Raw genomic sequence first — 25111 nt, forward strand, 5'->3', positions numbered from 1 at the left:
TAGCCCTATAGGAGGGGCTGAGTGGCCCCACCAGATAAAGCAGTCAGATCAAGACCTAGAGGGGTTGGATGACTTTGTTCAAGGTCACCGGGCAAGTTGGAGGCCGACCCAGGATGATCCCAGATCTACCTAGCCCTCAAACCCCTGCTGTTTCTCCACCACCAAATTCTCTCTCAGCCCTTTCCCCATCCAGTGTGGCCAGTGCAGATCTCAGAAGTGTCAACCTGGTGACACTGGATCCGTCACTTTAGGGTGGAGTGAAGGAAGCGCAGGGCATCAGCTTACTAATTCGAGGGCCCGATGAATTATTCACGCCACCATTAACTTGGAGGGCTTTTCAGCCTCACCTCTCTTTCCCCTGCTTCAGACCCTCAAGTCCTGGCCTGCCCTGAGCTCTGCAGATCTGCGGGGACCTGATGAGGAGATGCTGGTGGAGCTGGGATTCTGTCTGCTGCTGGCAGTATTGCTGCTGGGCCCAGACCTCAGAGCCCAAGCCATGAAAGGTAAGAACTGCTGGGGACAGGCAGGACCTGGAAGGGAGGCAGAAGGGTGGAAGGTGGCAGTGGGGTCTCAGGAGGTTTCTATGTGAGAGGCCAGAAAGTGGAAGGCCTTTGTGGGGAAAGTTGGCTGAATTGAGTTGTACAGCTTCTGAGATGGTGAAAGACAGTATTTGTTGAGTGCCTACTATGTGCTGGGTATTTTCTATGCATCATGCATAAATGCATTTAATCTTCACAACAAACTTCAAAGTGCTATCAGTCTCCCATTTTACAGATGAGGAAACTGAGGAAGAGAGCAGTTAAGTAACCTGTCCAAGACTGCATGCTTACCAAGGGTGAGGGGAATGGCTCAGAGAACGATTAAAGATTTGTCGCTGGAAGGGGTCCTTATTTTCCTCCTGAGAGCCTGCTGTACTTTCCCATCACCAGCCAAGTGACATCAAAGTTCTCTATAAAGCCAACCCCCTCTTGCCCAGGTTCAGCTCCAATCTCTATAACATCCAGTCTTGGTTCCCAGCATCCCTTGGCCAACCCATGCTCTGGCAAAAGATCACATCCCCTTCAGGAGATGCTTGACCCTAAGGCTTTCACCTACTGTGCCCTGTGCCTGAAAGGTCCCTTTTCTATATTTCCACCTGCCTGGCTTATCCATTAAGCTCAGCTCAAACACCAGCTCCTCCAGGAAGACTTCCACATCCCTTCATCAGCTTCAGATGCCCCTCCTTGGAGCTTTTAGAACCCTCTGCTGGCACCCTGGTCCCGGGTCCTCTGTGGGGCTCCAGTCTTCTGTCTGGGAAGCCAGAGCAGTATCACTCACCTATCTTCAAGGAGCTCTTGTGTAGTGGGGCTCAGCCAGCGGCTCTCTGTGCCTTGTCTTCCTGCAGGCTCAAGGGGGTCTCAGGAAGGAAACTTACTTGATGGCAGAGATGGGCCAGGCACCCAAGTGTCTTACTCCATGCTGGGGTGGTCAGAGAAGCTAACTGTTCCCTTTCTAGCCACTGGGACTTCAGTGGCCTTGGGGTGACCCTGGGGGGTCAGGGTGCCTGAAGGACAAAGCTTCTACCTGTGCTGGCCCCTGGGACCTCCTGGGCCACAAGAGTTTTGCTCCAACCATCTCATGGCCTTTCCCATGCAGTGGGCAGGTCTGGGGGATGGACAATGACAGGCACTGGCCAGGATGTCCCTCTGTCCTCTTGACATAAAGGCATGGATCAGACTCCACTCCTGCCCTGGCCTGCTCTCAGGGCCAGAAAGGGTGACCTGTTGTGAACTGGGTGTGCATCTTGTGGCCCTTGCACAGCTTTCTCTTATCTGTGCTCACAGCTACCCAGCAAGGTCATTATCCCCATTTCACAGATGCCTGACTGAGGCTCAGGGAGGCTAAGAGACTGTGAGTCTGAGCCTTTAGTTGCTGCCATTTCCTCCCTTCAAATCTTCCCCAACTCATGAAGCCTTTGTTCCTCCTAGCCAAACATCCCCTTCTCCCGTGTCCCTCCTCTTACAGGGCTGGTTTCAGCAAGACTGGCCTCCCTCCCTCTGGACCCCAGAGTCCCCTCTGTGGCCCCAGCACATTCACGCCGCATGGTTTTGTCTCATTTGCCTAACTCCCCCCATCTCACCCCTTGCCTGTGAGCATCCAGGGAGGGACCCATTCTGAATCATCACTGGCATGTACAGTGCGCATGCTTGACAAATGTGCCTCTCTTACAGGAACTTTGGTGAAGCATCTTCAAGATACCTTCGGTTGCAAGGGACAGAAACCCAACCTGGATGAGTTTAAGCAAGAAGAGAAATGCACTGGCTCTGTCACCAGGGAGGCAGGAGTGTAGCTGAGCTGGGCCACTTGGGTTCCAGGCCGTTTCTGCTTGTCACGTGGTTATTGCCATCTGCTGACAAGCTTTCTCAACAGGCCCTGAGCATGGTCCCACCCAGGGCTCTAACTCCCAGCCTAGGGACCAGGGAAGAAAAAGTTCTCATCTGGGCATTCTGCAGCAGGATTCTGGTGGCACAGGCCCACCCCCCAGGCCAGTCACTGAGGCAGTGGTGGAGGCCTCAGGATTTCCCAGCTAGGCTCATGTGTCCTCCCTGGGTCAGGGAAAGATGCAGGAGGGTTACCATATGGAGGCAACGGAAGGGAGCAGTGTCTAAAATCAGGGGCTTGTTCTTGCAAGAGATAGAGGAATGGGTGCTGCATGGACCAAAACAGGATGTCAGCTACAGTGGTAACTTCCCTTTCTGGGCCTTAGTTTTCTTATCTGTTAAATGGAGTCAGTAACACCTGCGCTGCCTATTTTATGGGGATCTTATGATAATGATACAAGATCATTCATTCATTCATTCTTTCAGCAAATATATACTGAGCACCTGCTTTATGCCAGGATGCCTGAGATACAGCAGAGAACAAAGTAGACAAAAATCCCTGCTTTTATGGAGCTTACAGTTTTGTGGAGACAGACTGACAGTGAACTGAACAAATAAGGAAGTAAATAGTACATTCAGTGGTGGTGGGTGCTATGGAGAAAACATAGCAGAAAAGGGAGAGAAGGGTAGAGGCATGGGGAGAGGGTTTCAATTGTAAATAGGGTGGTTGAGGGAAGCTTCACTGACAAGGTGACTAAGAATATATTGGTCATTTTTTCCCAACTTTTAACTATGAAAATTTTCAAACACCAAGTGGAGAAGATAGTATAATAAATCCTGATGTCTCCATCAACCACCTTCAACAATTGTCAACATTCTGCCTTTCTTGGTTCTTCTAAAGAAAATGAAAGTGTTAGTCATTCAGTCGTGTCCAACTCTTTGTGACCCCATGAACTGTAGCCCGCCAGGCTCCTCTGTCCATGGAATTCTCCAGGCAAGAATATTGGAGAGGGTTGCCACTCCATTCTTCAGGGGATCTTCCCAACCCAAGGATCAAACCCAAGTCTCCTGCATTGCAGGCAGATGCCTTACCATCTGAGCCACCAGGGAAGCCCTCTGGTTCTTCTGTCCCACCCCCATCTTCATTTTGGCAGGGAGAGGGGCAGGGGAGGGTCAGAGAAATTTAAAGACCATCTCAAATATCATACTATTTTACCCATAAATATTTCAGAGTATATCTAACAGATATATATTCAATTGAGAGATATTCCCAATTGTATTACATAACAATTCCTTAATTTTATCTAATACTCAGTTCATGTTCCATTTTCCCCAATTATTGCAAAAACAAAAGAATCCTATTGCAATTGGTTTGTTCAAATGAGAATCTGAACAAGGTTCACACATTGCTTTTGGTTGGTATTTGACTCTTGGGTCTTTCTCTCTCTCTCTTTTTAACTGACTTCTCTGACAACCATTTTTCTGTTGTTTCCATGAGTCTGACATTTTAGATTTCACATATAAGTGATACCATGCAGTTATTTGTCTTTCTCTGTCTGGCTTATTTCACTTAGCACAATGCCCTCAATGTCTATGTTGCTGCAAATATCAGGATGAATGCCTTTTTCAAGGCCGAGTAACGTCCCATGTCATGTGTGTCTCCATTCATCTGTTGGTGGCCATTTAGGTTGTTTCCGTATCTTGGCTATTGTGAATGATTCTGCAATGAACGTGAGAATGCAGAGAACTCCCAGATATACTGTTTTCATTTCCTTTGAAATATACCCCAAAGCGGAATTGGTGGATCATATGGAGTTCTATTTTTGTTTTTTAAGAAGCCTCCATATTGTTTGTCATAGAGGATGCACCAGTTTACATTCCCACCAATAGTGCACAAAGATTCCTTTTTTCCATACATCCTTGCCAACACTTGTTGTTTCTTGTCTTTTATTTAATAACCATCCTAACAGATGGGAGGTGGTATCTCAATGTTGTTTTGACTTGCATTTCCTTGATGATCAGTGATGTTGAGCACCTTTTCATGCACCTGTTGGTCATCTGTATGACTTCTTTGGGAAAATTCCTATGCAGTTTCTCTACTCATTTTAAAGCAGACTTTGTTTTCTTTTTGGTCTTCAGTTGTATGAATTCTTTATATATTTTGGATATTTACCCCTAGTCAGATGTATGATTTGCAAATATTTTCTCTCATTCCATAGGATGTTTTTTTTCCATTTTATTAACAGTTTCCTCTGTTATATGGAGCTTTTATTTTTATTTTTGTTTTTTTAACTTATTTTAATTGGAGGCTAATTACTTTACAATATTGTGGTGGTTTTTGCCATATATTCACATGAATCAGCCACGGATGTACATGTGTGCCCCATCCTGACCTTCCCTCCCACCTCCCTCCCCATCCCATCCCTCAGGGTCATCTCAGTGCACCAGCCCTGAGCACTAGTTTCATGCATCAAACCTGGACTGGTGATCTATTTCACATATGATAATATACATGTTTCAATGCTATTCTCTCAAATCATCCCACCCTCACCTTCTACCACAAAGTCCAAAAGTCTGTTCTTTACATCTGTGTCTCTTTTACTTTCTCTCATGTAGGGTCATCATTACCATCTTTCTAAATTCCATATATATGCGTTAATACACTGTATTGGTGTTTTTCTTTCTGACTTACTTCACTCTGTATAATGGGCTCTAGTTTCATCCACCTCATTAGAACTGATTCAAATGCATTGTTTTTAATAGCTGAGTAATATCCCATTGTGTGTATGTACCACACCTTTCTTATCGATTCATCTGCCGATGGACATCTAGATTGCTTCCATGTCCTGGCTATTGTAAACAGTTGTGTGGAGCTTTTAGTTCAGTGTAGTCCCACCTGTTTATTTTTGCTTTTGTTGTCAAATCCAAAAAATTATTGCTGAAACCAAAGTCAAGGAACTTACCCTCTATATTTTCTTCTAGTTGAGCCTTTTAAAAAATGTATTAGTGGTGTCTCCCTCTGCCACCTTATTTACTTTGAAGCACCTGGGTCATTAGAATTTCCCACATTCTGGACTGGGCTGAATGTGTCCTCATGGGGTCATTTAGACTGTTTCTCTAGCTTCCACATTCCTCTAAATTGTAGACAGATCCAGAGATTTCATAAGCTTCAGGTTCCTTTTTTTTCCTCTGTAAGAAGATATTATAGGTGTTTCATCAGCTCACCTATTATCCAGTGTTCCACTTTGACGTTAAGATTGGCCAATGGGTTCAGTTAGCCTCATCCATCCACTATAAAGTTTCTTATACATGTAGCTTTTCAGGTATTTTTTAAATGGTTTTTTAAAATAATTTTAAACATTTGTTTTTGGCTATGTTGGGTCTTTGTTGTTGTGTGGGCTTTTCTCTAAGTTGCAGCAAGCAAGGACTCCGCTCTAGTTGCAGTGAAGGGCCTCTCATTGCGGTGGCTTCTCTCGTTGCAGAGCACAGGCTCTATGCATGCGGGCTTCATTAGCTGCGGCACATGGGCTCAATAGTTGCAGCTCCCCAGGTCTGGAGCACAGGCTCAATAGTTGTGGCCCATAGGTTTAGCCACTCTGCAGCATGTGGGATCTTCCCCGACCAGGGATCGAACCAGCATCTCCTGCTTTGGCAGGTGGATTCTTTACCACTGTGCCACCAGAGAAGCCTGGTATTTTTTAATTATAAAAATTTTCAAACATTAGCAAAGTTGAAATAATTTTACCGAGAATATTTATCTACTTAACTAGGTTTTACCTCTCCTCATTTGCCTTTTTACTCCATGATTAGAATAGATGATGATCATTTCATTAAGGTTTGCAAACTTATGTTTTCTAATGTTATTGTTCTTTTTAAAAAAAATTATTTATTTGGCTATGCTGGATCTTAGTTGTGGCATGTGGGATCTTGAGCTGCAGTGTGTGAACCCAGTTGTAGCATGTGGGATCTAGTTCCTTGACCAGGGATCAAATCCAGGCCCCCTGCACTGGGAACGTGGAGTCTTTACCCCTAGACCACCAAGGAAGTCCCTAAAGTTGTTATTCTTTCTGTAGTCTTCTTTAAATAAGACTTTTTCTTCATTAACTATTTAGTTATCCTGAAATGCATATAGTTTATAACAGGAAAGGCAAATTAAATGCTTAATTCTTTCTCTATGTAGCAAGAAGGAAATGAGTTCATGCCCCAGAAATCTCTAAAAGAAATCAATAAGTTCCATTTTAATTTCTTTTAATTTTTTTTAGTTCATTATGAATTCATAAATTTTTATACATTTGATGGGTTTCAATGAACTGCAATAAATCTTTTTTGAAGCTCCAATTATACCTTCTTTAGCCAGGGGGAGCCCCTTCTAGCAGGTTTCTGTGTGTTTTGACACAATCCCAGCAGTTTTGATAGCTTCTTTACTTTATAGCTTGACAAGATGTCCCAAGTGTATTTTGTATGTTTTCTGCCCCTGACTATTTCTCTAAGGAGTCCTGGTTCATCTTAGTTGGACATAACAATCTTAACCAAATTTAGTTGGACATAATAATCTTAATTTAAGTCAAAGGGGTACAAAATACTACTGGAATATTATTGCTTTTAGACTTTATAGTGAACAAAGCTAATAAATTAATATTTTTAGAAATAAAAATAAATCTTAAGTTCATACAGATGTTCTCAATTCAAATGAAGAATCTCAAGAGTTCTGCTTAGTTTTTTTAGTTTTAATTTGTATCTCTCTCCTCTTATACTGCAAGTCTTAGTTTCTATTGACATTGACACACTTCCTTTATTCCGATTATCAGTTCAATTCAGTCACTCAGTCATGTCTGACTCTTTTCGACCCCATGGACTGGAGCACGCCAGGCTTCCCTGTTCATCACCAACTCCTGGAGCCTACTCAAATTCATGTTCGTCATGTTGGTGCCATCCAACCATCTCATCCTCTGTCGTCCCCTTCTCCTGACTTCAATCTTTCCCAGCATCAGGGTCTTTTCCAATGAGTCAGTTCTTCATATCAGGTGGCCAAAGTATTGGAGCTTCAGCTTCAGCATCAGTCCTTCCAATGAATATTCAGGACTGATTTCTTTTAGGCTTGACTAGTTGAATCTCCTTGCAGTCCAAGGAGACTTGGACTTGACTGCAAGTCAAGAGACTTCTCCAACACTACAGTTCAAAAGCATCAATTCTTCAGTGCTCAGCTTTCCTTATAGTCCAACTCTCACATCCATACGTGACTACTAGAAAAACCATAGCTTTGGCTAGTGTTGGCAAAGTAATGTCTCTGCTTTTTAATATGCTCTCTAGGTTGGTCATAGCTTTTCTTCCAAGGAGCAAGTGTCTTTTAATTTCATGGCTGTAGTCACCATCTGCAGTGATTTGGGAGTCCACAAAAATAAACTTTCTCACTGTTTCCACTGTTTCTCCATCTATTTGCCATGAAGTGATGGGACAAGATGCCATGATCTTAGTTTTCTTTATGTTGAGTTTTGTTGTTTTTAAATTAATTTATTTATTTTAATTGGAGGCTAATTACTTTACAATATTGTAGTGGTTTTGCCATACACTGACATGAATCAGCCATGGGTGTACATATGTCCCCCATCCTGAACTTCCCTGCACCTCCCTCCTCATCCCATCCCTCAGGGTCCTCCCAGTGTACCGGCTCTGAGGGCCCTTCCTCATGCATGGAACCTGGACTGGCGATCTATTTCACATATGGTAATAGACATGTTTCAACGCTACTCTCTCAAATCATCCCACTCTCGCCTTCTCCCACAGAGTCCAAAAGTCTGTTCTTTATATCTGTGTCTCTTTTGCTGTCTCACATATAGGGTCATCGTTACCATCTTTCTAAATTCCATATATATGCATTAATATACTATATTGGTGTTTTTCTTTCTGACTTCACTCTGTATAATAGGTTCCATATGTTGAGTTTTAAGGCAACTTTTTCACTCTCCTCTTTCATGTTCTGTGGCATTGGGGTTACTTAATCTTTTGATATTTTAAAAATTATATTAAAATTATTCATTGAGCATACACACCGAGGAAACCAGATCTGAAAGAGACACGTGCACCCCAATGTTCATCGCAGCACTGTTTATAATAGCCAGGACATGGAAGCAACCTAGATGCCCATCAGCAGATGAATGGATAAGGAAGTTGTGGTACATGTACACCATGGAATATTACTCAGCCATTAAAAAGCATTCATTTGAATCAGTTCTAATGAGATGGATGAAACTGGAGCCTATTATACAGAGTGAAGTAAGCCAGAAAGATAAAGAACATTACAGCATACTAACACATATATATGGAATTTAGAAAGATGGTAATGATAACCCTATATGCAAAACAGAAAAAGAGACACAGATGTACAGAACAGACTTTTGGACTCTGTGGGAGAAGGCGAGGGTGGGATGTTTCGAGAGAACAGCATCAAAACATGTATATTATCTATAGTGAAACAGATCACCAGCCCAGGTTGGATGCATGAGACAAGAGATTGGGCCTGGTGCACTGGGAAACCCAGAGGGATTGGGTACAGAGGGAGGTGGGAGGGGGGATCGGGATGGGGAACACATGTAAATCCATGGCTGATTCATGTCAATGTATGACAAAACCCACTACAATATTGTAAAGTAATTAGCCTCCAACTAATAAAAATAAATGAAAAAAAATAAAATTATTCATGATTAAAAAGTCAAAATTATAAAGTAAGTTGCATTTAACGATGTCTAACAGTCGCACCTGTTTCCTCCCCTCTGCTTACTTCTTCCTGTGATAGAGAACCATTTTTATTAGTTTCCTGCCATTGTTTTCTTTTTCAAAATATAAACAAATACATACGTATAAGAATGTACTTTAAACTTTGTAATAGACTGCACATTTTCACTCAGGATGGGGGTGGGTAATATTACTTTTAATTTTTGAATTCCCCAGTGCACATCTTTAGTGCCTAGTATATTTTATTTAAAATCACATGTCCATGGGACTTCCCTGGCAGTCCAGTGGCTAAGACTCCACGCTTCCACTGCAGGGGGTACAGTTTCAATCCCACTACCTATAAAATTACAGGCCTACCTGACACTTCCTATCTCTTCCCCTGCTTTATTTTTCTCCAGAGCACTTATCACTAGTTAATACGCTCTGTATTTTCCTTATTATGTTTACTGTCTATCTTCCCTACCAGAATTTTTGTCTGTTTGTTCCTACTGTAACCCCAGCACCTAGAACAATGCCCCACGCTCAAACAATATTTATTGAATGCATAAAAGAATGTTTGGTAGTACTTGAAGAATAAGTAAATGAATGAACAAATATATGAATAAATGAATTGATTTAGGGCCATGGCCTCTTGCTCTCTCATTCCGTCCCAAAGACCCTGCTTTGAAGCTGGGCCATGATCCAAGACCCCAGCACTGACTCTAAGTCATTCTTCCCTCTCGCCACAGGTGTCAAATGTGGGGGTGTGCTCTCAGCACCTTCCGGAAACTTCTCCAGCCCCAACTTCCCCAGGCTCTACCCTTACAACACGGAGTGCAGCTGGCTGATCGTGGTGGCCGAGGGCTCCTCCGTGCTGCTCACCTTCCACGCCTTTGACCTGGAGTACCACGACACGTGCGGCTTCGACTTCCTGGAGATCTACAACGGCGCCTCCGGGGACCCGGGCAACCTGCTGGGGAGGTTCTGCGGCAGGGTGCCCCCGCCACCCTTCAGCTCCTCCTGGCACGTCATGTCTGTGGTCTTCCACTCAGACAAGCACGTGGCCAGCCGCGGCTTCTCCGCAGGCTACCAGAAAGGCAAGGGGGCCTCGGCGGTGGGGAGGGCGGCGGGGGCAGGTGAGACGGGCCGGGTCTCGGCATCTTAGCATGTAGGCCGCCCTGTTAACCTGGCTGCCCCAGCTCTCGTAGCTCACGGGGCAAAGGCGGCCTCTGTTGGTAGTCCTGGTGGCTGTGTGGCAACTCGCCTCCTCTCCCTCGGTTATTCTGGGAGCCCCGGGAGGGTCTCACTGTGCTCAGGAACGAGGCCTCTTGTGCGCACCTATCCTTGTCCTTCTCACCCCTGAGTGGCCTTGGGACACCGGAGGGGACACTGTGCTGCCCCTGCTCCTCACCCCTCTGTGGCATCTTATTACGTCATGGGCACACGAGTTCCCCCCACCCCTCACGTCCTCAGCAGTGGAAGGGGCACAGGGTCTGTGTGGGGCCGGTGATTCTCTCCCTCCCAGAGCCTTTCCTGAGCTCACCCCTTACATCATGGTCCCTAACCCCTCCTCCCCCAGCCAGGCTTGGCACCTGCCCTCAGGCTTTTTAAAAATATTGGAAAACATTGCACATGGTACTATAACTTTGATATCTTAATAATCTAAAAATCTAGGGATCTAAAATTCCACCACTACCATTAGATATGTCTGCAGTTCTCGTGTTTCAGCATTCTACAAATCTATGCCTCCAAAGCCAGTGGGGACTGAAGTCTATCAGCTTGTACGCACACACACACACACACACACGCACGCCCCCACCCGCACCCTGGCCCTGATTGCTGTTGGTGGATGCTATGCACCAGGAGCCTCTGTGGCACCCATTGCTTGAGTTGACATGAGGAAGGCCTTTGGTTTTGTCCTTGGGAGAAGGGAGGATGTAGATATCAAAGTTATAGTACCATGTGCAATGTTTTCCAATATTTTTAAAAAGCATGAGTACCCTTACATCAGATGGAGCCTTATGTTAATCTCTGATATATAAAAGAGGTAAAGGCAGCATTTTGTTGTAAGCATTTAGTTTATAAGTTCTTATTTTTAACATGTATTTATTTTAAGCCAATCATTGAAAACATCAGTAAATATTGATGGTCTCTAATTAGTTATATCTTTACAATTGAGATATGTGACCGTGGATTCTATCTTTCACTGAGTTTAAAAAAAGCTTGAATACAGTGTAAGAATGACATTTACACCAGATGTCTGCAGACTGATGTCCCGGGGCCACCGTGACGGCCTGGAACACAGTTTGAAAGTCCCTGCTAAGTTTGAAAGCCCCTGCTAACACAGTTTGAAAGTTAAGGCTATTGAGGTTGGAAGGGATCTCACAGACTGTCAAAACCTGTCCTTTCTTTTCACAAACAATGCATCTGAGACCAGAGAGGGAATGTGCCTTCCCATGATCACACGTCTGGGAAGGGCAAACTCTGGGACAAGAAGTCGAGTCCTCAGCCGCCCAGCACAGTGCTCCATTCATACAGCCTTGCCAGGGGATGAGATTCTGCAGCCTCAGGAGACACAGCCTAGGGTGCCCCTTCCTCCTGGTGGCCTCCAGTCGGTCACAGCGTCATCACCAGGCTCCAAAGGACTTTCACCAGAAACTTCTCAAACTGCATGAGTCTGAGCCTGGTGGGTCAGACTGAACAAGTCTTATGAGTTCTAATATTCCCATGGGGCTCAGAGAGGCTGAGTTACTTGTCCAGGGTCACACAGCAGTAGAAGGCAGAGCTGAGAACACAGTTGTCTTCAGACTTCAAGTCTGTCTCTACTTCTTCAGATCCTCCCTCTAAGCCTCAGTTTCCTCCTCTGTTAGGGAGGTTTGATAATATTCCTGGTCTGAGGTGTCTCAGCCGCTGGGCACCGCTGTCCTTGGTGGGAGGGACAGTGAGGCTCACAATGCCAAGTGTACAGACTCAGTGGTTGGTCACATCGCACCCTCCCTGATACCAGCGGGGTGACCGGCTGTCAAGGCCCTGCTCTGTCCCTTGGGCCTTGTCAATGGCACCTGCTGGTCTCCACATCTCTTTGTCTGAGAGCTTTTACCAAAGCTGTGGCAGACTACCTCTACCACCAGCAGCCCTCAGCCTGGATTCGGAGGGGCTGGTGGGTGAATGCCCCCACTCTCCCACCCGCTCTCCCTCAGTGCCCACCTGTGGACCCCTGTCTCTCCCAGATACACTCTGGGCTCGGGTCATTATCTTGGGCTCTCTCTGGGTGAATGCAAACTCACACAGGCAAGTTACTTAACTTTTCTCTGCCTCCAGTTTTCGAACTGTAAAATGGGGAACACCACCCTGCTTTCCTCATGGGGTTATTTTTGCTGTTGTCATCGTTTAGTCATTGTCATGTCCGACCCTTAGGGTGATGGTCTAAAAAGATGGCTTGTGCCTGCCACTTAACAAGTGCTCGGTGGGTGGTGACAAGGGTCTGGGTGGACACTTGTGGGAATGGCATTTCCCAAGGGAGGAGATGGGGGTGCCAGGGGAGGGTGCCAGTTCAAGGGGGCTCCCTTGCAGATGTGTGTGGTGGTGTCCTGACCGGCCTGTCAGGGGTCCTCGTCAGCCCCGAGTACCCCAGCAACTATCCCAACAACGTGGAGTGCCACTGGGTGATCCGGGCCGCTGGCCCCGCCACCGTCAAGCTGGTGTTTGCGGACTTCCAGGTGGAAGGCAGTGAGCAGTGCATGTACGACTACGTGGCTGTTCTTGGGGGGCCCGGCCCCACCCGGGGGCACCACTACTGCGGCAGTGCCAGGCCCCCCACACTTGTGTCGCTGGGCCACGAGCTGCAGGTGGTCTTCAAGTCTGACTTCAACATCGGAGGCCGGGGCTTCAAGGCCTACTACTTCTCAGGTGGGAGGGCTGCAGCGAAACCCAGGGGGGCTCTGTGCATGCTGCGGGGCGCGGGAGGAGTTGTACTTTTCTGCCTCTGGGTTTGGCACTTCCTGCTCTTTCTCTGCCTGGAATGTTCTAGCACACTCTTTCCTGCCTGGCCGATGCCAAGGCACAAGCATGTCACCTCCTCTGTGAAGACTTCCTGATACCCTCTGAATTATTCTCTTCCTTCAGCTCCTTAGAGAAGTGATTTCATAGCAATGATCTAACACTTATCACTTCTGTATGAGGTTTGCATGTTGATCTCCTCTGCCTTACTGCAAGTTCCTATGGATTTATCTCTATACCTGCTACATAGAAGACATTCAATTGTTTGTACAAATGAATGGATGAATCCTTGGGAATTAAACTCTAGTGGAGGAGATGGAGAAGAAGACAGTGAATACTCACTGTGATCTGTGATATCTAATAGTAAGAATGATGGGTGGCTTCCTGGAGGAGGAGAGAATTGAGCACTGCTTTGAAGGAGTTAAACAGTGGCAGCAGGAAGGGAAGGGTGTTCAAACAGTGCATGGTTAGTTGCTTCAGTTGTGTCCAACTCTTTGCAAACCTAGGGACTGTAGCCTGCTAGGCTCCTCTGTCCGTGGGATTCTCCAGACAAGAATATTGGAGTGGGTTACTATGCCCTCCTCCAGGGGATCTTCCCCACTCAGGGATCAAACTCATGTCTCTTACATCTCCTGCATTGGCAGGTGGGTTCTTTATCACTGAACCACCAAGAAAGCCCAGGCAGAGGGATCAGCATATGGCATGGAGGACAGAGAGGGTTTGTGTGCCCATAGTACTAGGAGATGTTTGGTGAGGCTGGAGGGTGGGGCTCAATAAAAAGGGGCAAGGTCATGAACCACCTTGCCTGTCAAGTCCAAGTTTGGACTCAACCCTGAGGACAGGTATTAGACATTTTCATTGAATTCCTAGCAGAGTCAACACTCATGCAATGGATTGCCCGTTGGAATGAGAGTCCCAGTTTTCAGCTAGTTACAGTTTAAAGCAGTCTTTGGGATTAGTTGTCTGGTTTTCTGCATGATGCCCACAACCTGCCAGGGTGATTTTAGGATCCGTATAGTGCCTGCTGCCCAAGCTGCAGTTGCAGATGATGACAGTCTCCACCCTTCTCACCGTTGCTCCTTTGGACCTGCTCTCCCCAATCCAGGAGAATGCCAGGAGGTGTATACGGCGGTGCGGGGCAACTTCTCCAGCCCGCAATACCCTAGCTCCTACCCCAACAATATCCGGTGCCACTGGACCATCCGCCTGCCTCCTGGCTACCGGGTCAAGGTGTTCTTCCTGGACCTGGAACTGGAGGAGCCCAACAGTCTGACCAGGACCTGCGACTTTGACCATCTAGCAGCCTTTGATGGGGACAGTGAGGAGGCGCCTCTGCTGGGGAATTGGTGTGGCCACCACCTGCCACCCCCGGTCACCTCAAGCCACAACCAGCTCCTGATTATGCTGCACACAGACCGTAGCACCACCCGCAGGGGCTTCTCTGTGGCCTACATTGGAGGTCAGCTGGGGTGGAGGGTGCGGGTGTGCTGGTGGGGGAAGGTGAGGCTGGGGCCCCAGGACTTTGCAGACTCCTTCCTCCGTCCCTCTTTCCTCTATTGCACCAATTTCTCTGGTGGCTACACCACTGCCGACTCCTGCCCTGGGACCTCTGAGGCTGTACCAGTGTGACTCCTGCTTATTTTCACTATTACCGTGCCCTATTTTTCTAGCTTCCAAATCTACAATTCCCAGTTCCTCCCTATCTGTCTCTTTCCTTCATGGGCCCCTGGCTTCTCTTGTGTTATGGTTGATTCTCTGTATCCAGGGGCGATACACAAAATATGGTAATGCTATTTATGTTCATAATGCTGAACCACCTTGCTTGTACAGTCATAAGTCCTGGCTGACAGTGGGTTGAAAAACTACTCATCTTTCAAGACCTTTGATTTCCTTTTATAACAAGAAGTCTAGAGTTAGTCAGCTGCTGTATTGGTTCAGGGACTCAACAATATCCCAGTCTGGCACGTCTGAGATTCTCTCAGCCTCCTGACCACTATATGGCTGCCACACTCTAGGCATCATGTCCATGCTCAAATCTGGAAGAGGGTAGGGGAAGTGCCAGCTACAAATGTCCTTTTGTTAGGAAAGTAAAAGCATTTTTGGAAGCACTCAAATTTCTTCTTCTTGATCTTATTATTTTAAGCTTGATCATATGGCTGTGCCTAGCTGCAGAGTTGGCTAGGGAACTTGGCACTCAGCTTTTCCATCCTCCATAGTGCCAGTTAGATCTGCCAGCTGACAGCATCTATCATCCATCCCCTCCTCTCACCACCCTTCCCTGGGCCATGGGCCCAGAAAAGCCTGCTCTCTGGACCCACTTTGCCCTCTACCTGACCAGGCTAGAGCCTCTTGTGCAGGTGTAGAAATGGAGATGCAGAGAAGAAAGGACTTCGCCAATGTCACACAAGCAGCAGTGGCACATGCAAGGCTGGAACTCACACTCCTGCTTTTTGTGTGGCTGAGCAAGGCCTGGGGGGGAGGCTCATGGCTGAGCTCAGAGAGACTAGGACCACATTCAAATGCTGCTGGGCCTCCCTTTGGTTCAAATAGTAAAGAATCCACCTGTGCAGGAGACCTGGGTTCAATTCCTGGGTTGGGAAGATCCTCTGGAAAAGGGAATGGCAACCCATTCCAGTATTCTTGCCTGGAGAACTCCATGGACAGAGGAGTCTGGTGGGCTACAGTCTATGGAGTCGCAAAGAGTTGGGCACGACTGAGTGACTAACACACACACACACACACACACACACACACACACACACACACACACACACACACACACACTGATCATTCAGTGGGGCTGACCTGTAGGGGAAGGAACCAGGAGAGCTGCAGCAAGCTAGCGGCAGCGAAGTGACCTGAGCAGACCCTCCCTCTGTTCGCTTCAGTCACCTCCACCCAGAAACCTGCAGGAGGACTCTTCCTCCATTAGAGTGACCCCTTCCTGGATGGCACTTGGAGATCCAGGTGCCATGAGTTCTGCCACAGCTGGCTGACAGGTCTCAGTAAAATGAAGATACCAGCTGAAGGAGCTGCAAAGTTCCCTTTGTTCTGATGGGCCTATTTCCAGGCCTGGGTTCTCTCCCAGCCGTGTGTGATCTTGGACAAGCCCCTTTTCCTTTTGGTCCCTTCAGAGACAGAGGGTGGGCCTCTCCTCTCCAGGCTCCTGTTTCAGATGCAAGGGCCCCACCCCCGCCCGCCCCCTCTCTCCCTGATGCCCTTGGGAGCCTGGGGTCAGACAGGGCATTCGTGCTGGGCCAGGATCCAGATGTGGCCCAGGCTGCAGGCGGCCTCCCGGCTGGAGGACGACCTCAGCATCAATCAGAGGTGACACACAGTTCAGCGCCACCAAGATCATCGTGGGAGACGGCAGGCCCATAAATCCCCGACTGCCCAGACACCAGAGGCTGAAATATGTCTGAGGCGTTTCCCGGAGAGGGGTTGAGAGTTCCTGGCCTCTGCCTGCCAGCTCCTTCCTTTTCCTCTCTCCAGCTCCCCACCCCCACGTCCTTCCTCCTAACCTCACCCCTGCCCCAGGCAAACACCACCCCCTACACACCCGCATGCACACATGCACGCACACCCAGGCTCGCACAGACCCAGACACTTAAGAGTCACACCGTCCTGGCTAGGAGGGGGTGTGGAGGCTACCACCCAGGGTGGAGAGACCAGGAACTGTGGACTCTTTATAGACTCGATGGTTAAAATGCCAGCTTTGACACTGCAGACAGTGTCACCTCTCAGAGCTTGGGGCTCTAAAACTGTAAAATGGGCTTAGACGTGTCCACCTCACGGGGTCGTTATGAGGAGGGAGAATGAGGCTTTCTTCACTACCCTTTTCAAACTGCAACCCTCACCTCCCACCAACTCCACCCATGCATACATGCTGCTCTCCTCATCTCCATCTTTTTCTTTCCTTGATTTTCCTTCGACTACTCTGACACTTAGGTGTATTTTACATATTTATTGCTCCCTCATCCAACTAGAATGTAAACTCCAAGAAGGAGTTTACAGATCCTGTAAACTCCAAGCATGTGAGGCTGGTTTTTTTCTTTTCATTTCTATATCTGGCATTCAGGATAGTGCCTGGACATCGTAGGCTGTAAATACTTGTTAAATGATTGAATGAATTGCCTGGTATATGGCAAACATGATCAGCAAATAGTAGATTCTTTCCATTATGATTAACAAAATTCATTCATTCAATTGTATATTCACCTTTCAAGCTCTCTGTGCTGGGTTTAGAGGATGCTGAGAGGTAGGAATGGTGCCTGCCCTGGAGCTCATAGCCTGATGGAGTTAAATGGACAAACACATGTAAAATGTCCTTGTAGGACTGCATAAGAGCCATTCACTCTCTGGGTCTCAGTTTTCCACCCACCGCCCTTGGGGCGCAGGGTTGAAGAGGGCGGGGGGTCAGACTGCCTGCCTGCATGGCCTCCAGCTCCCCTCTCCCATCCATCCCCAGTGGTGCCCATGAACGTGAGCTGCTCCCGCACCGACTTCCAGATCCTGATCTCCGCACAGGCGCTGGCCCCACTAGAACGGACCAAAGTCTACCTGGGAAGCCGGAGCTGTGCCGCCCAAGAGATGGGCAGCAACTTCCGGATCCAGGCCCGCTTTGACACCTGCGGCACTGAGTCTCAGGTAGGGGGTGAGGGCTGACACGAGGCTGGGGCCCTGATCCCTGGGGAGAGGCACCTGCCAGACTTGAGAGTTCAGCTCCTCTTCCTGGCTCTGGTCATCATACCTGCTGGATATGGGACTCAGCCTCTCCTTTTCCTCAACAAACTTGTTCAATATAGACACAACACGGATCTCAAGTAGGGGAGATAGAGAAGGGCGATCTGGCTGCACAACCTGCTGACGACCAACAGCCCCTACTGGAGGCCCCTCTGTCAAGGTCCTGACTCTTTCTGGAGGCTTTCCTGCTGTCCCCTGTCCTCCCTGGAGCTCCCCAGGGCCACGCAGTCCCCACCTCTAACATACAGAGCTGTTTGAGCGCTACTGCCTCCTGCCTGCCCACTCCCTCCCCACCTTGTGATCCAAATCCTTTTTTGGGTTCCACAAAACAAAAAAGCCCTTCAAGAGACAGGATCCGCCTCCCTCCAAAGGCGGTGAAGTGTGCAAATGAAGATTTTCTACTATCCTTGTATTTTGGAAGCCTGAAACCCGGGTTTGGGGCCTTCAGCATCACTTGGTGGTGGCCCAAGCACCCTGGGTGTTTGCATTCTTAGGGGCAGGTTGGAACGGGGAAAGGCCTTGGTATCTGAGGATTTGTGATTTGGCAGAATCACGTGATTTCCAGCAAACCGTGTTTCCCCCATACCCAGCTTTAACCAAATGTGTACCTCTGGCTCTTCCAGTTCACCCTCTGCTTCCCCAGCCTCCTAGAAGCCACCATCCTTTTGAACTGGGTAGAGGAGAAGTGGGAGTCAGTCTTGGCTGCCAAGATAATCTGCCCTCATCTCTAGTCTATCCCCTAAATCCCCGAGCGGTTTTCTTTGGGGGCAGAACCACATTCCATAGAATCGTAAGATGATAGGGACAGAGAGCCCCAGAAGCAGGGAATCGTGACATCCAGAAAAAGAGCTCCTAGACACTCAGGGTCTCAGAGTTGCAGAACCTCCACTAGAACTTAGAGCCTCATAATCATAGAAGCTTGGCATCAATATCATGGAAATATAAAAACCGGGAACCTTAGACTCATGGGTTCTTAGTGTAACACATGTAAGTTGTAGACCCATGAGGACCAGTCTCTGCATTGAGTTGCTTTCAAAGATGCACAGTTCAAGTGGCCAAAAGCAGGACCACCGTTCTGTGCGTGCGTGCTTTGTTGCTCAGCCATGTCTGACTCTTTGCGACCCTATGGACTGTAGGCTGCCAGGCTCCTCTGTCCATGGGATTTCCCAGGCAAGAATACTAGATCTCCTTCTCCGGGGGATCTTCCCAACCCAGGGACTGAACTTGTATCTCTTGTGTCTCCTGCATTGGCAGGAGGATTCTTTACCCCTCTGCCACTTGGGAAGCCCCCAACTTTTCTGTACTTTTCTTAAAAACCACAGAGACTTGATTTCATAACCATAACACCACGTATGTGCGGACTCTCTTTCCTCCTCAAGTGTCATCAAAAACCCCTGAAACTTTCCCACACACCTGTTCTAAGTGATTCTCCCTCCATTCTTCATTATGTAGATTCACTTTGGCCCTTTCACTGGGCCCACTTTCACCCCCAGGTTCTCTCTCTCCCCCCTCCCCCCAACTCTTTATCACAAAATTTCAGGACGCGGGTCCTCTTCAGAGAGTGTGGTGGCAAGACAGGCTGAGGGCACCAGGCAGAAGACTCCTCTGGGGACATGGTCTCAGAGCCTTTTGGAAGCCCAGAGTTGGGAGAGACCTACAAGTTCACCCGGTCCACTGAAATCCAGATCTGTAACTCCCCTTCAATCTCTTCCTGGAAGGGCTGCCCAGCATCCAGTGATGGAAGCTTCCTCCTGCTCGCTGGCACTTTCTAGGCAGCTTTGATTTTTAGAAAAGCCTCAGCTCATAAATAGGACTTCCCAGGTGATGCTAGAGGTAAAGAACCCGCCTGCCAATGCAGGGGACTTAAGAAACGTGGGTTCAATCCCTGGGTCGGGAAGATCCTCTGGAGGAGGGTATGGCAACCCACTCCAGTATTCTTGCTTGGAGAATTCGATGGACCGAGGAGCCTGGCAGGCTACAGTCCCCGGGGTTGCAAAGAGTGGGACACTACTGAGGTGACTTAGCACACACGCACGGCTCAACAGTAACCCAACCAGACAGGGCAGTTGGCGCGGCCTGAGGAGTGTAATGGCTGCCCTGGATTTGGGGAGAGTATCCTGGCATAACTGCAGCCCCCAGTCAAGACCACAACAGACTGTCTGTCAAAACGTTGTCCCTCACTCCCCAGCCCCAAAGCCCCACCGTCTCAGGGCATCTGGACTCCTGTCTCCCTCATCCTTGCGGGTGGGGAGGGCAGCAGTGTGACAGGCTCCCCACATCTCACTCCTCAGTGGCTCTTCCCAACCTCTGGGTGATGAAGCTGGACTGACCTGGACTCAACCACAGGGGCACAGAATCACTGCAGGCACAACTGGGCCAAAAGATTCCAGAAGGAAAGTCACATCACACCAGGGAGACAGCATCTCACAGGGAGACAGGAGACTGGCTTCTGGACCTAGCTCTGGGCCAATTATGGCCTTTGCTGAGCCTCAGTGGCCACATCAATGAATTGCCAAGGAAGGGAGATTAAGCTAGATGCCCTGAAAGTCCACTTTGGTTCTGCATTCTTTGGTTTGAGTGAGGCACGGTGGTTAACAGGACAGTTAAGAATCGGGCAGCTCTGAGGAGAATATGTTCCCTGTCACTTGTGTGCTGTGTGGCCTCAGACAAGGGATCTAACCCCTGGGCCTCACTTTCCTCATCTGGCAAATGGGGATATTAATGGTACCAATTAGTGAAGGTTGTCATGAGAATTAAATGAGATAATGCACTTAAATGCAGAGCCCAGAACATGGCAAATGTCCCTGTTGTCACAGTTGCTATCTTTCATAGATTCCACCTCCCTGAAGCCAGAGCAAGTACTGACCCATCAAATCTGATACTGTCCTTCCAGACATCCTGGTAGTACCCCTTTTACAGGTGGGGGAAGAGGCTCTGAGTGGGAAGGAGTCAGTGGCCAAGCTGGGACTGGAACCCTCACTCGGGGGTTCTGCCCCCTTGGCACTGAGTCCTCACATAGCTGGGGCAGCAGGGTCAGCCCTGGCCCCCTAAGGGGTGAGCAAGTGCCCCTTGATCCCCACAGAGAAGAAATAACACCTCAGTGATCGTCAGCGTGCTGTACATCGACTTCTCAGCTGGTGGGCAGGAGGACATCCACGAGTACGAGGTCCGCTGCGAGCCACGCCGCAAGGAGGCCTCTGTGCATCTGCTGTCCGGCTCGCACTGGCTTGGGCCCTATGCTGCCACGGCCGAGCACCTTCAGGAGGCACCGCCCAGGGACGAGGCAGAGGCACTGGAGGGCCCCGTGGCCATGGTGGCCCAGGACACCAGTGACATCGTCTTCCTGGGCCTTTGCATCCTGGCGGGAGTCCTCATGGTGATTGCCATCGTGGTCCTGATGCTGCTGTAGGTGGGGAGGGTAGGAGCCTGGCATCTGACATCCCTGGGACCCCACCGTAGGAGTGAGAGCAGGTCTTGCTGACTTGTTAGTGACCATGGGCAAGTCATTGCCTTCTCTCGGAGCCTCAGGTTCCTGGGGTCCTTGACTCTGCCCTACTTATCTGGGTACAGGGCTGGCATGAGGCTCAGAGAAGAGCATAAATGGACAAGAGCTATGTAAACTATAGCATGCCATGCACATATGTGCAATTGTTTTTGTTGTTATTAATTTTAAAGATTTTCTGCTATAGAAAAGAACCCTCCTGTGTGTGTTATTTGTCAATGTATGCAGTTGTGGTCACTGGTGACAGAATTGATAAAACTGACATGTAACTTGTATGAGAACTTCACCATCTCAGGATACAAATAAGTCACCTCCTAATTTTCCAACTAATTGCTCAACCTAAGCCTTCATTCGTGGGAAGTTCAGTATCCATCCAGGGGCCTCTACTCTCCTGAACTGACCCAGGAACCCCGAGGACTTTGTCTAAAGCAGGCCAGTCCTGCCTCCAAACTCCAGGAACAGAGAGAAGTGTTGAAGACAGGCTGTGTGCCTTCTGACAGACGCCAGTCCACCCAGGTGGACAGAGCCCCACCTGTGGACACCCACACTGTACTCAGTAATGAGGCTGGAGACTGAGGACTGGTAGCTCTTTCATGTTGGTGTTTTTCCTTAAATATTTAATGATCTTTTGGGCTTACCAGGTGGTGCTGGTGGTAAAGAACCTGCCTGCCAATGCAGATTGAGGGGTGGGGTTCAATCCCTGGGTTGGGAAGACCCCCTGGAGGAGGGCATGGCAACCCACTCCAGTATTCTTACCTGGAGAATCCCATGGACAGAGGAGCCTGGCGGGCTCCAGTTCATAGTGTCACATGGAGTCAGACATGACTGAAACGACTTAGCAGACACGCATGCATAGTGATCCTTGCCTGAAATGCTGATTGAAATCCCGTGTGTCTCTGTCCTCACCCTTAATGTCAAATTTAGCTCACCAGTCCATCCTTTTCCTCCAGATGAGTTTTCTTTGGAGCCCTCTGACCTTCCCCTGTTATTGGACTTCACTCAGATATACTCCAGTCTACTGAGAACTACGCCAGTCCACCCACATTTTTCCAGATTTACACCACAGTAAGCAGGGGTTGGATTCCCAGTGCTTTCCTGTGAGAATATCTCTGGCATCCTTACGAGAATTGTCTAGCCCTCCCCAGAGCACTATATATCAAGAAGTGGAGCAATCTTGTTAACGAATAATAAACAAAAAATACATTTATAATACATCACTTTCCCTTGTTCACCTTTATATTTGCATAATGAATCACTCAAGTGAGTCCTTTCATAACACCAGAAATTGACTGTGCTGACCACTGGTATCAATGTAAAAAATTGTAGTCCCATTACAATTCCCTCAACAATCCAACAGACATCCACTGATTTCCAACCTTGTGACTAGTACTGTCTTAGGCGCCAGGCATACAGGGACAAGCAGGTCAGAGGAGATTCCTAACTTCCAGATGCTTACAGTCGAGCTTAGCCAAATGTGGGAGAGGGAGGCCAGACGAGTTGGTAACTTGCAGAGAAAAGAACTAGAGAGAAAAGAGCTGATAAAGTAAGACATGAATTAAGCAAGGGAAAAAGAATAGTGTGGACATCGGGAGAACTGGGTTCAAGTCCACGCTCTTCTTTCTAATTGAGTGAGCCTGAGCAAAGTACTTTGATTCTATGAACCTTGATATCCCCACCTGCAGAATGGGACCACAGTTCCTGGCTTGCCATGAGGATGTGGCAACATGATGAATTAGAGGTCTGTCAGGGTCATGTGCCAGCAGGAGACTCTGGGGTGTTTGAAGAAGAGGCCCCAGGCTCTTTCTCTCCCACCGACCTTCTTACTCTCAGACTCCTCAAGCCACTGAGCCAGGCTTCCTTCACCAGCCTGAGTTGTGAACACCTCACAAACTTCCCAGGTCTCAATTTCCCTGAATGGGCAAGGCTGGACACACAGCATGCCCTCTCTGAGGACACCTTTGGGGTTCTGCCCCCCAAGCACTATGGGCTAGATTTGGGGGTGGCAGCTGGACCCAAGCTCACCTTGTCCTTATAAGCTCATCAGAGTTGGGGAGATGATAGTCCAGCCTGTGGCTGGGCTCAAGGTGGGATGGTGTGTGTGCACAAATCTGGGAGTCTCGATCTCCACCCTCAGCTGCCAACCTTCAAGCGCCGCAGCACAGAGGCCAGAGCTGCGGATCTGCAGACAGACCATCCCCAGTCGAACTTCGGCTCCACTACTTGCTAGCTGTGTGACCTTGGGTAGGTCATCCCATCTCTTTTAGCTCAATATTGTCACTTGCAAAGTAATAATAATAATAATAACACCAACTTCATCAGTCCCCTTGGGGGATTAAGTGAGATAATGACAGACAAAGCCCAAGTCAACAAAACTCTCACTTAATACCATTGACTTATGAATGTGTCTTTGGAGGAGCCCCTTTCCTTCTCTGGCCTCAGTTTCCCTATTTCCAAAATGTGACAAGCATCACTATCACCCCCAGTACCATCACTGTCATAGCTACTATTCTGAAGCACCCTACATGGCAGGGATTTAAGACATGTCATCCCACTTAAGCCAACTTGTGAGGTAGACATAGTTGCCCCCATTTTACAGATGAAGAAACTGAGGTTTGGGGAGGGAAAGTGCTGTGCCCAAGGTCACGTGGCTATGTTATGTTGAAACTAGGCTAAGAGAGACAGTGCATCTCTGAGCTGGGGGACTATGTAGCAAGCTGGAGCCTCTTGAGACCTCAGGTGAACAGTCTCAAACACGAGGGCTGTGCCCTCTTGGGAAAGGACTGGACTGGCAGAGAAATAGAGGATGGTTTTGTCCTCACAAACATGCCCAGATACTGCCATTCCCAGCCCTCCAGGCAGCCAGCACATTGATTTATCCTGCGTGAGCCACAGGAAATGACAGTCTTTATGACAGCACAGTGTCTCCAGAAATGAAAGGGCTGAAATGATACTCATTAGCCAGTGCACCCCAGCCCTGGAAGTGTCGGCATGGGAACATGACGCAGCTTTCCTGCTCACCTACTGTTTCCCCTTTTTAGAGGGTAAGGGTCTGCGGAGAAAGCCAGGCTAGGACCCCAGGTCCCTCCCTATTGGCATGTGGCCTTGAAATATGCCTTCCCCCAGCCCAGAGCTTTGGCTCCCCCAGCCCGCCAGGGCCTGCAGGGCCAATGTTATTGATGAGGGAGCCCTTGTAAACGACTGTGCTGATCCTCGAAACACCACTTCTGGCCTGTAGGTCAGGCAGACCTGGGTTCACTTCCAGCTCTTTCTCTGACTCTATGCGATCTTGGGCAGGTTGTTTAACTTCTCTGAACCTCAGTTTCTTTATGTGCGGAATGGGGAAAGAAGGACCTTACTTGTGAGGTCACCGTGAGGACTGAAAAAACAAGGGAGCGCATCCCACACGGGGCCTCCTCCTGGGTCATTCAGGAGGTGGTGGCTGGCCGCTGCTTCTCTCAAGACAGCGATGGAAGCAGTCCCTGTGTCCTTGGCTTCAGAATGAAGCCCACTGGACCAAGAGGGCCATGTGGCCCCTCTTAGCTGCCGTTGATGCCTTCTCCTGGGATACAGCCCACATGTAGAAAGGCTCTTGAACTCTTTGTACCACGTACACTGTTGGGGAGTAAACCAGCTTGGCATAGTGAGCTCATGAGCTAAGTTCATGTCTGTTTCTGCCACTTCCTGGCCAAGTAACCTTGGTCTGTCGACCCACTGGTTCTCTGCGTCTCCTTAAGAGACACTACTCCGGCACCCACCACAAGCCTGGAACTGGACCAAGGCACTGGGGTCCAGAGAG

The 25111-nt window shown here is 48.5% G+C and overlaps 1 protein-coding gene across 1 annotated transcript; it reads left to right on the forward strand.

The window, feature by feature from the left end:
- The first annotated feature begins 424 nt into the window (after positions 1-424).
- CDCP2 (CUB domain containing protein 2) lies at positions 425-21222 on the forward strand. The gene is made up of 6 exons (XM_065928981.1): positions 425-503; positions 9821-10168; positions 12645-12980; positions 14176-14529; positions 17539-17717; positions 20896-21222. Exons 1-6 carry the CDS (start codon positions 425-427, stop codon positions 21220-21222), a joined length of 1623 nt encoding a protein of 540 aa, XP_065785053.1.
- The last annotated feature ends 3889 nt before the right edge of the window (positions 21223-25111 follow it).

Source organism: Muntiacus reevesi, chromosome 1 (assembly GCF_963930625.1).
Source record: "Muntiacus reevesi chromosome 1, mMunRee1.1, whole genome shotgun sequence".
Classification (NCBI taxonomy): Eukaryota; Metazoa; Chordata; class Mammalia; order Artiodactyla; family Cervidae; genus Muntiacus; species Muntiacus reevesi.

Coding starts and splice junctions, on each gene's coding strand:
- CDCP2 (XM_065928981.1), top strand. CDS start 425: ATGCTGGTGGAGCTGGGATTCTGTCTGCTGCTGGCAGTATTGCTGCTG. Junction 10,169..12,644: donor CTCCGCAGGCTACCAGAAAG/GCAAGGGGGCCT, acceptor GCTCCCTTGCAG/ATGTGTGTGGTGGTGTCCTG. Junction 12,981..14,175: donor CAAGGCCTACTACTTCTCAG/GTGGGAGGGCTG, acceptor TCCCCAATCCAG/GAGAATGCCAGGAGGTGTAT.